The sequence below is a fragment of the Crocodylus siamensis genome, chromosome 9 (assembly GCF_052110815.1).
Source record: "Crocodylus siamensis isolate JL-2025a chromosome 9, ASM5211081v1, whole genome shotgun sequence".
In the NCBI taxonomy this organism is placed as follows: Eukaryota; Metazoa; Chordata; order Crocodylia; family Crocodylidae; genus Crocodylus; species Crocodylus siamensis.
This window is the reverse complement of record NC_143403.1, coordinates 74353025-74365256: the sequence shown is the minus strand read 5'-3', so window position 1 is coordinate 74365256 and position 12232 is coordinate 74353025. Positions and strand designations below refer to the sequence as shown.

Sequence of the window (12232 nt, the reverse complement as noted above, 5' to 3'; positions counted from 1 at the left end):
CTTCATTACTCAAACTATTTCAATTACCATTTTTACTGGCATACAACACACTCCAGAATATAAATTCACACCTTACTGGTAAAAGGCAAATGTTTTCTGGAGCTATGGCTGCGTAGATAGGGACAGTCTACTTTTCAGCTGACTCACCTTCCCTCTCCTCCTAAATTAAAGATGAAATCCTAGCTGATGCTATAGACTGGTCTCCACAGATGGAACTTGAAAAGAGCTAGGGAGTTTCCAGTGCTGCAAAATAGAAGGAGAGAGACCAGGAACAGCCAGCAGACACTGGAGTGAAGAACAACGAGCCATTAAATTAACCGACTCCCTTAGCTGCCTGAATAGTAATACTACAGCTGCTCCACTATGGATCAAAGCAGGGTGCTTCTGCAGAAAGTCAGTTTCCCCACTTAATACATGCACCCCAATTTTGGGGGGCAGTATCTGTTGCATGAAAGAAAACATGACATCTGGGTTTCAGAATTAAATTTGCAATGCTCTTCCAATCTATCGAAACATGACCCAGATGAGGAAAAAAAAAATACATCACAAAAAGGAAATATGTACTCTCACCCATAAAAGCAAAACTAGTTGAGATTTTCATAAATTATGCATTGTTTTTTCCCCAGATTGAGACAAATACAATGACAGCATTGCCCGGTTAAGTTCTGTATGGCAGCCCCTCTGAAGGCAAAGACTTAAATCCAAAAAGGCTGCAAAAGGGCTGCTAAAACCCAAGCAAAGGAGATAGAACTAGATCACAGATAAGACAGCCTCAGGCAGACAGCTTCTAGGGAGTTAAGCTAGCAGAGGCAGGGCCACCCATTGGTAGAGAAAGCTGTCTAGCTAGCTCCATCCCAGTTAGGACAGGGTACTCTTCCTGGAACTAAAGGAGAAGTAAAACCTCAAAGAGCCTAAAAAAGCAGAGGGGGCTGGAGGAGCCACGAAAGGAGACCAAGTGCAGATAAGTTCAAAGCAAACAGCTGACAGCCCCACAGAAAGCAAGGACAGACACAGCACACGCCAGGTCGGGGCCAGACATTCCCTTCTCCTCCAAAAGGTCAATCCATCTTCCAGGCTCCTTCTACTCTGGACACCTTTAAGAAATGCCTAGACGCTCACCTTGCTGGTGTGATCTGACCCCCGCTGACTTCCTGCCCCTGGGGCAGGGGGCCAGACCTGATGATCTTGCCAGGTCCCTTCCAGCCCTAATGTCTATGAAATCCATGAAAAACTTCAAAACACCCACACTTGGAGTTCAGAGTGCCCCTTGTCTGTACAACCCCTAAACACATTATCTGGGCCTGGTTTTGAAAACATTTAATTTTCTTTCTTCCAGCTAAACTGCTTCTTTTGCATCACTATCCTGCCCTTCTGCCACTTCTACATTGTTATTTGCATAATTATTTCCAATTTTACCAAGAGATGCTTAAGATACCTTTCCCCCCACACATCTCTCCCAACTGCATGCCTTCATTAATCCACATCCATTCCCTTGTGTGCAGAGCTTGTGAAAATTATCAGCGTGAACTCCACAGATACAATATTTATAGGTCTACATTTACATGAAGGTGACATAAGCTTCCTCCACACACAGCAATTTCTCCTCAACAGAGAAATCAGGTCTAAGAGCAGAAAAAAAAATGCTTTCTATATCTTCATCTCTCTTTTGAGCTTGCCAACAAGAGGGGCCAATTAATGGCAATTATGGTGGTGCATTTGTGATGGCAACATTATTCAGCTAGAAACTGGACTGAGTCCAACACCAATCCACACAGACTAAAGAGCTACCAGGTGATAATCATCCATTACTACAACCCAGGTCAGGAAACACACTGGTTACCTTCAGGACAAATGCCCTCTCCCAATCTTGGCCACCAGCTGTGTACAGACAGTTTGCCAGCTACATTTAACACCAAGTCTAGCACCCGGGCCTTGAGTCCTACAGTTGCTCAGACAGCTTTTCTTCATGTAAACTCACACAGACCGTTTGACCTTGGTCTGGAGCGCTCCATACTCTTCTCTTCTTAAGCTACTGCTTCCCCCCCATGATGAGTTAATTGTCACGAGTCTGCTTGCAGAGATGTAGAGACAGGTTCTTCCTGGTTTGTCCTCAGGACCCATCTCATTCAATCTCATGCTTTTTGCTGCAGCACTCAAATCCTTAAAATACAACGCAAGTAACAGTAGGAAGTACTTTTCTTTCTCCCCTCCCTGGTAAAGGCCTCTGAGAAGATTTTTTTTAATTTTCATTTCTATTTGCTCCCAGTGAAGCACTGACAGGACACCCAACAACATTGACCACAGGTGCAGGTGCCATCAGCTTTTTTCCTCCCCACTCTAATCCCTGCTCCTCAACCCATTTCCCAGGACACAGAGGGAAGAATTTGTTGAAGTGCAGCAAATGATCTTCAACAAGTCTCGGTGCTCATTTCTGCCATTCTCTTTGGCTAACAAGGCTTCTGGGAGGGTCCCAATCTTCCCCCTCCAGCCCCTCTCAGACCTTGTTTCACTAAGATCAAAGACAAAGCAATCAGTATCCTTGGCAGCAGCAGAAGCCAGCGTCCAACTCCACGTCTCCCATAAAGGAGAAGCTAGTTTGGAGAACTGCCCCTTGCTCACTGGCAGCCAACAGAAAGAGATCTAGTTTCTTTTCAGACAGGAGTTAGCTGCCATATGACCCCCACTGAACCTGCAGCAAATGTCAGTGAAGTAAAGTGCTTCTCTGCCTGCTCTAAAGGTCCACCAGTTTGTCAGTAGGAAACTCCCTCTGAATCAGAGGGTTCCTCCAAAAAAACAGGCAATTCTCCTAGAAGGCTACTTCCCGACTTGCTAATGGAAACATAGGATGGCCCCATCATGGAAGCCGACTCTGAAGAAGAGCAGCTTGCTTTCTCCAGTACACAGCACTGTGCACAGCTGGAACAGAGGTGCAAGCTAAACTGGCTTATCACTGTGCCCACCCAATTCCAGACTGCTCGATCAACTTTTCATCTTGAAAACTGAAAAGCAAGTCTGCAAGTGCAAGAGGTTTAGAATAAAAAAACAAAAACAAACCAACTTGGCCAGCCACTATCATTCTCCAGGTTAGTTCCATACAATGCAGATGAAAGGCAGTTAAAAGGTGCAAAAAAAAAAATCAGTATCCAAAAGTCAGAAAACACCTGATAGAAGGTTTATGATATTCATGGGACTACAGCTCCTCATGTCAATGCCCTGAAACAGTCTTCAATCACATGATTATGCAAGACTTTTCCCCTGCCTTGTACACCATGCAGGAGGATGGTGCTCACCAAATGCATCATTTCTTTTCCTCCTCACCACTCAGGTTGTGGAATGAGGTTCACACTTCAAACTGCAAGGATTAACAGCAAGAACTGCTGCTATGTGCTGTGAACTCATCAGCTGGAAAGAACTGAGGTGCTGAGAACCTGTGTGTGTTTGTCAGCCACAGGATGACTACGAGCCACCAACAGCATTGCAAGATGCATCAAGAAGAGATGTCATAGGCAGAAATAGGATGTATTAATACCACTGTACACAGGCACAGGTAAGGCTTCATCTGAGAATCATGCTGTTCCAGTTACTGATTAACTGGAACAAGATGCAGAGAAAAATTACCGGGATAACCACCACCTGGACAGTGGTGACTGAGGGTCTGCAGAGAAGGATGAGCTCCATTTTACCCAGTTATTGGCAACACCTTTGAGAGCAGGCATGGCGGGGGGGAGGTAGGCCAGGAGAGCACACACAGGGGGAACAGCCTCCTTCATCCAAGTTCTCCATGGCTTTCTATAGATATCCTAGGCCCAACGTGTTGTGTCAAACCTGGAGCAAGTGGAATTTCTCACAGCAGGCCTTAGAAAGGGTCTCTGCCCATCTTTTGCTCATCTCACAAAAGGGGAATAATGCTTTTTGGAGGCAGCTTGACAAGCTGTTTACCAAAACCCGAGAGGTGGTGTTTGTGTTCTTACCTTCCCTAGAACCGTGAGGCAAGGCTTAGGCTCCAGTGCTGGCTGTTCCAGCTTCACCACTCCTACCCAGCCGTATTCGTACAAGTCCTCCTCATCATTGCTGTTGCACAGTCCCAGCGGGTGCATCTGAAACACAACCAGAAGAGAAAGGAAGAAATTAATAAAACTGTTGGCAAAGCAGGTGCATGAATAACTGTTAAGTTCTCTTTACCTGTGTGTAAGAAATAAAGTGATATTAAACCCACGTTCCTTGTGAAACACGCCACACCACACCACACTTTCACAAAAAAGCACTTGCTCTTGTGCCAGTGGCAAGTCACAGTACGAGAGGCGCTGCAGTACATGGATGTCCCGTCCCTCGAGAACATCATACACCCATACAGGGAGCAGGCTCTTCCTTGAAAAAGCACAAGGTAAAGAGACTAAGCAGCTTCAAAGCCATCTTGCGTTAAAGGTCCCGAGCCCGAGAAAGGAGCAGATTCCACAGAAATGACGGAGATGAAGCAGGCACTCCCGCCGAGCGTCACGACGCACCCACGCAACGGTCTCTGTTCAGATGTGGCGCCCTGCCCGACAACAGCCGGACAACCCGTGACGCCACAGGCTGCAGACCTGAACAGTGGAATTTAATCTCTGGCCCCCAGAGACTTGGCCCAGAAGTGGGTACTTAAGTGATATGGTGCTAGTGCAAATCTAAGCTCTGGTTTGATGACCCCAGGCTCTCTTCCTCACAGCTGACCTCTGAACAACTGGCGAGGGATCCTACTCCCCCCTAGTCCCTGGCATGGGGCAGCAGTCGGGTAAGGATTCAGTCTGTGACACGTGGCACTTCCACCTACAAAACGAGTGCTAATCATGGACCAGTCTTCACACTTTTGCCCCCAACTGTGATTTGCCAATGCTCAGGTCTGCCAGTAGCTGACAGAGAGAAAGGCAGCAGTACCAAACCCTTAGACCCAGGAGCAGCAACCGCTTCAGGAGAAGGACAACGTCAGGCAAAGCAACAGACTACTTTCATCAGAGCTGGAGTACCAGCTCGGAGCCATCGGCATGCAGGGAACCACCCAGCCTGGGCTCCTGTCTGCAAGGGAGGTGAGCAGGAACGGGCAGTGATGCACGCCATTCCCAGAGGGCAGCACAATGGCCACATCAGGGGCATCCCAGACGAGACTTAAACATGGCAATCGCAGCCAGGCCTCGGGCAGGATCAGAGCCCCTTGTACAAGGGGGTACGCATAGACAGGTCCCTGCGCGACGCAGTGTGTAGGTACCAAGTTCCTGGAGACCAGACAAGCCCGGCACCCGAGCCAAGGGAACACCGCAGAACTCTCCTCTCTGAACAAAGCTTTTCACCGTGGGAACAAAACCCCTTCCTCCCACAGCCCTCAATGAACCCCCCTACAACCAGCCTGCCCTGCCTCACACAGCAGTGTGCTCCAGGAGAGAAGCTTTCAGATGCTACAGAGATAGGCAGCAGCACTAAACCCCAAGATGGGCGACTACTAAGAGTGAAGTAAAAGTTGCTCCATTTTACAACTCGGACAATGCAAGCAATGGACTTCCATCACATGCCAGTATCTTGTACGGCTTTCAGAGCAGATCCAGGAACAGCAGCCAGGTCTCCCACATCCCACTCCAGTTCCTTCCTCACATGAATACAAGACCAAGAGAGTTGCCCCGTTTTCAACATCACTTCAGAATTCACTGCTTTGCCAGCTTCTGTTTCCCTCAGAATATTAAGAAATGTCAAATAGGATGCTCAGAACCTCAATCTGATGCGCCACTGTTCACCATTATCTAGTTATCTCCGTTAGCAAGTTCTCAGCCTACACAGACATGTTCCCAGCCATCTCCAAAGTTGCTGGGTTTTTATCTCTGTCAAAAAATGAGTTAATATTTTATCTGTCTTCCATTTTTCCTTCCATCTTTATTTAGGTCTCATGGGACAGTTACTGCCAAAACCACTTTGACAATCATTTCTCCACTATTTGAATACCTTTCTACACAGATCACTGCAACGATGTTGTACAGTCCATGCTACAGTAAACCAGTGCCCGTTACATGGTAGGATCCAAGCCAGACTCACTGACCTATAAACTTCTGCATTTTCCAATGGTTTCCTTTCCTACGTTATCAGGAGTCATTTAAAAAGAATTGTACACATGTGCTTGATTGTGCCAGTATTTCTGAAATCTACATGCGATAGTTCTGCCTCTTTTGTCACACAATCAGATCTTTCACATTATTACTGAACTTGCTTTTCCTTCGAGTCTTTACTCCTGTCCCCTTCCCCTAAACTCTAATTAAATGTTATTCCCACTTTGGCAATGTTATGTCAATCTGCTCTGATCTTGCCCCTGCAAGTCTTCCAAGACACAAAGGGGTTAATACAGTTCTACATTTCAAATCCTTTTCTTGTGAAGTAGCAAAGTAATACAACACAACTGTCCCTCCAGGTCAACAGCGAGCACATCAAGCAGCACAGGCCAAGAGCTCATCCTCAGGGGTCCCCTGCAGAAATGCAGTCTTGATGGTTCTCTGATTTTGGTTACATCAGGGAGAGCTTATCCGTTAGCTTGGTCCAAGTGCTTGCAACACGCGTGTTCTTCTGGAACTGCTCGTGCGGTCCAATAAGCTCAGCATGGACCCACAAGAAGTTCACATGCTAAATCTGCCAGCACAGACAGGATTAAGTGGTGGAAGGGGCACGGCTTGCTGTAGAGCCAGGTACACCTGGGCAGGTTCTGGTCAAATGCCTCTTGCCTGGTGATGCCAGAAAGCTCCTGGTGAGCAAGACGTGTAAAGAGGCCCATGAGACACCAAGGATAGTCCGCACCTTCCTAGAGCACAACTGGACAAGTTAGACCAGTCTGGCAGCCTCTCGTGTCACAGCTTTGAGACCAAAAGGCTGCTCTGAACTGAACGCCACCCTCAAGTTGCTGTGTCTGATCATAAACTGAACTTTGTGGGAATAGGAAGAATTTTGCTTCTGGAGATAGACGCATTCAAGGAGCATCTCTACAATAAGCTAACATTTGCAAGAGAAGGCAAAGGAAGAGAAGCAAATCCCATTTAGGATCCCAAGGATCAGCTAGATTGTTACAACACCACACACCACCAGTCCTAGACAGTGGGGATGAGTCTCACTCCCAGCGCAAACCATTACATCACTGCATGTGTTGGCATTGTGCATTTTTTGGAACACCACCACATTACATTCACTCTGAACAGGGCACAGAGTTGTGGACATCTGTGCTTTAAAACTAGGTTTAAAACTGTGCTTTAAACTAAGTTCACTGGGGGATGGAGACCAAAGCCCTGAGGTAAGTGGGGAAGCAGGAGACCTGGAAGAAACCCAAGGAGGGGGCAACTGGGAGGCTTCCCCTACAGCCCTCCTGCTCGCCCATTTGTTTCATCCACATCTTTTGATTCACCTCATCATTTATTCCACAAGCGCTCTGCGAAGAAGAGGGGGTGCAAGCCCTGCACTACTGCAGTCTAGATGGAAGAGAACAGCAGTAATCAACACCACAGTTCTTCCACCGCTAAATTTTACTTGGCTTCAAACTACCGCTTTTTTTTTGCAAAATCTTTTTAGGTACTGGGTAAACAGCAAAATACCATCCCATTTTTTAGGCTGGGGGGGAGGGGGGGGAGCACACAGCCATTTTGGCAGGCATACCACAAATTAGCCCCATGCCCTCCTTGATCCTTGTCCCTTGCTCAGTGCCCTCAATCTGCTGCTCTGCTTCCTGCCCTGCACTCCCTGCTTGACCTGAAACTCTGTCCTGTCCTATTCACCGTGGTGCTGCCCGTCCCCTCCCCGACCTGCCGCCCGCGTGCCACACACAGAGGCTGCTCGTGCCACTTGTGGCATCCATGCTGCAGGTTGGCCATCCTGGTTTAGTTTCTGGCTTACCACTGCACACTGTCAGACGTGTTTGCTGAGCTTCCCACAATGAGGACCGTCATGTGGATGAGAGGTTCAAGTTACTCCATCAGGTGGCTTAGAAATAAATTTCTGCACGGGAAACCAAGCTCTGAGCTCGGCATCTGACCAGCAATTTTCTCAATATAGACAGAAAAACAAGGGAGTTTGGGGAGAAAACAGAGGAAGTACCCCAACATACAGCCATTGTACATATTCAAACTTCACCAACTCCAAAAGGGGTCAATTTACAATGAGCTTTATCTTTGCAGTATGAATAAAAATGGAGTTTGCAAACTGCTCTAAATACACCAAGTTTGGCTATAATAGCTGCTTTGTCTGATGAGTGGAAAAGAATCTATGGGAACTGCTAAGCCAATAGAAAGTTGTAGACAATGTTAAATACCTAGAGAAACAGAGAACCATTCCCCTGGCGTACATTATATCAATTGAGCTTTGAAACCACAGCCCATCTCTAAGAAGTTTCCAGTACAAAACCCCTGAAATGTACTGGGGCACTTTCCACATGTCTGAAAGGGCAAAACTGAAACCGTGGCTGGGAGGTGCTTTTATCCAAGGTTACAATATCTGTGTATACTGCCGAAGGTTTAAAATAACCTCAAAAGAGCCGCGCAATTTTAAGTGGGTTACTGTTACAGAGCAGACAAACAGTGAACCAAAAGGGAGGGAGGGAGGGACATTTTGCTCTGTAACTTTATCTCCTCAAAAAAGTCCTGGTGATTAAAAGGGAAAACTTCCACCCTTTTGTCCTTTACCTCTGTCTGCCAGAATAGGATGTCATAGTGTTACAGACCTCCACACGGAGCAGCCCTGGACCTTCTTAGGCGCTGTTACTAGATTAAAGGCTTGTATTTTCTTTCCATCCATACAAAACATTGTCTCCACCCAAACTGTCTCCACCCATTTTTCTTAGGCCAGAAAAAGCCTCTTGGAGTGGGGCCGAGGAGAACAGGGCGTTCTTTCCATTTGTGCCTCCAGTCGCTTTGTTCTCGACTCTCCCTGTTCCAGAACAGGCACTTCAGGGGGACACAGGCCTCGTCAGGCCCTAGGTTCACATCCAGGAGACGGCCAACGCAGACTCCGCAGCACAGCGGCAGAGAGGACCTCCTCTGCCCCACTGACTCGCTCCTGCTCCCCCAGGGCTCGGGGTTGGGGAGCATCCAGACCGCCACCGAGCCGGGCACTGGCAGCTCTCCCCGATGGCCAACTCCGAGGACAGCAACACTGGAAATGACACTGCGAAGAACCAACCGTCAGGCTGGAAGGGGCCTCCCGGGTTGTTTGGCCCAATCCCCTGGCACGCAGCAAGATGCACCGTTCCCAGACAGTCCAGGCACATGTCCACCCTTCCTCTTCTTCAAGACCCGCAATGCCACTTCCCTGGGCGGCTGCTACCACTGTCCCATGGCTCTGACAGTTGAGATTCCCCGCCCCGCCCAGAGTTTCAAACAGAGCTCCTCCTCCTCCTCCTCACGGCAGCCTTCCAAACTTTTGGAAGTGCCACACGAGTCCACGGCCAAGGAGGAAGAAAACGCGTGGAACTCACAAAGGGCCACCTACAAAACTCTGCCCAGCTTTCCCCGAGAGCCGTGGGGCGCACGGGGACGTGCAGCTCACCTGACAGGAGCGTGCTATGCAGTGCTGAGCTAGATCTTCACTCCATGGTGGAGTCCAAGACAGGCCTTCCCACCTGACCCTCCCGAGTACACCCCAGCTCGCAAGCCATGCCATTTAGGGACAGCTGCTGCACACAGATTACTGCACACAACCCTGCTGGGCGGCAGTGACACAAATCCCACACTTCCAGGAAGCCTCTCCCCATTCCTGTAAGTGGAAAGGCTTGAAAAAGTCCTTTGGCAGTGGCAGTGATATTCCCCCCTGGTAGCGGAAAGACCTTACCCCCAACTCCTTTACGATTTAAGGCTTAAATAAATACAAATGTTATGCAAACCCCATCAAAAGGGATGCAAGCATAAAGTGAGGAGCTGGGCTCAGTTCTCCCAAGCTGTCCTAACAGCATCATGCAGTTAACCAGGCTGGTCAGTGGAAAGGCTCCGGCTCGGAGCCCCAGGCAGCCGAATCAAGCCAGTTCCAAGCCAGCACAGATGAGCATGGGAGCAGCTATTATTCAAAGAGGACTGCTACTGACAGCCAGAAGGCCTGGGGAGAGAGAGCGAGCACGCAGGCCCCTCCCTTATCCCTCCTGACCAAAACCAGGAGTCTTGGAAAAGCAAGGAAGTGACGAGAGAAAGCCCTTTGCCCTGGTCAGCAGGAAGCAGCCCGGGGTGACACTGAAGACAGGGTGCTCTTTCTTTAAAAAGAAAGCCTCATCCAAAGCAGCTCCCGTGAGGCCAGGTAAGTGATGACTCCAAGAACAGGCACCTCGTGGAGCAGGACTGGGAAAATTCTGTGCACTCAGATGCCTGAAAACATTCGTGCGCCAAAACCCTTACTTATACTGGCTGAAAGTTGGATGCCCTGAAGTACGGGCCAAGCAACTACAGAAGAAACCCCAAGGCAAAGAAGTGGCTCCACCAGTAAAACTAGGACTACAGAGTAAAGACAACTCATCTTGAGGCAGGACGGGAAAAGGATGCCTAAAGAGAGTATGGGATCTGGGAAATGCCAGGCCTATTCCAGCCAGCTTAGCACTTAGGAAGCATTACGTCATGTTTAAAGCTGTTTGTCTAGAGAAAGCACCCATTACTGCTGGGAACCACAGCCAAGGGCATTAGCAGCTGCCGATGTGCATACGCACTGTGGCACACGAGGCTCCCTACGAGGTTTCAAAGGAATCCCTGAAGATGCCGCAGTAGAAGCAGAGCAGCTTTGCAAAGAAACGGGACAAGCAGAGCTTACTGCAAACCCCCAGCCTTGCTGGCCAGCTTCACCTCAGTGCCAAACTCAGGCCACCTTCACTGGGGCACGGATCAGGCCCATGCACTCCATTTCAAGACAACACCCAGATCATACCATCCACAGCACACTGACCTGGAGGCAAGCTACAGTTGGGCAACTGAAAAACTAGAAAGCTGAAAGAAAGGAAGATTCTCCCTAAATGTAGCATCTCTCCCTGCTGACCAGCAAACCTGTGGGCACAAGTGAAAATTTTGCCTTGCAAGCCAAGCAAGCAGAAGCAGGACAGCCAGGAGAAGGAACCAGATTCATTGAAACATTCTTACTCAACCACACACTGGCAAAATAATGCCGTAGATCGGAAACCTTAATGCAAACAAGACCCAGTGTGAGGAGCAAGCACACAATTAAAAGAAGTGCCACAGGCTCTGTGCTGGTGGATGTGGAGGTTAGGTTTGCAGGCTAAAAATTCACAAGGATGTTGTTGCATCATACTGGAATCTCACCAGGGCAATTAACCAAACCATCAATATAAAATTCTGGGATGTTCACCAACGTCCACGTGTTTCAGAGAAGGACAACCGATCAAAACACCCACACTATGTTCACTGTGAAAGCAAACTACTGGAATGAAAAAACCCAGCCACGAGCATGGATGACAAAGACAGGAGAAGCTACGAAGCTCACCGAGAAGACCGCTCATCCATGCCCATCACACTGCTCACCCACTGCACTGCACAGGTCCCAGTAACAGGATCTAGGGGGAAAATAACCCAAGTTTGCCCCTAGCAGGCAGCAGTTTTAACAGCCATTACAGTCATAAATGGTGACAGCACTTATACTACATCTGCTTGCTCTACCAACTTCCTGACAACCTCTCCCTGGCCAAAGTGTGACTACCTCTTCTTGGGTTTTCATGATTTGTTGAACACCTTCTCTCTGCATGACTTCATCTGCTCAGAGTTTCAGCTGCTGTTTATGTGGCGTGACTCATGGGTCCAACCTGAATTAGCTCCCTCATCCATGCCACGCCACGGCGTAGGAGAGCTACAATATAAAACGTCTTTTAGCAAAGGAGCCAGCCTTGCTTTCAAGACTTCAAGTGAACAGCCATCCAGCAGGCTGTAGGCAAGATGTTCAGTGATCTCACTCACTGCTGAAAACTAAACCCTATTTCTAGTGCGAGTTGTTCAAGCTTCATCTTCCAAATATGATGTTTTACATTGGATTACAGAGCCACCACCTATCAGGCATCTTTCACTCGCATACATTTTCGATCGAGTTATCCAATCTTCAAGTCTCCCACTAGAAGGCACATTTTCCAGACCTCAAAAACAACAAAGCGACTCCTGCCCCTCCCACTGCCATGCAGTACTACACGCACCTGAGAGAAGTCCAATATGCGATGCCAGTACATTCCCCTTTTCTCACCAAAGTCCTACTCTTAAAAAAAGTT

The 12232-nt window shown here is 48.3% G+C and overlaps 1 protein-coding gene across 1 annotated transcript in view; it reads right to left on the bottom strand.

The window, feature by feature from the left end:
• ZNRF3 (zinc and ring finger 3) overlaps positions 1-12232 on the bottom strand; it is a 108384-nt gene that overhangs the window by 36447 nt on the left and 59705 nt on the right. Inside the window, exon 2 of the mRNA XM_090061838.1 lies at positions 3972-4097. Coding sequence (XP_089917964.1) covers positions 3972-4097 — 126 coding nt within the window. The remainder of the gene's footprint in view (positions 1-3971; positions 4098-12232) is intronic.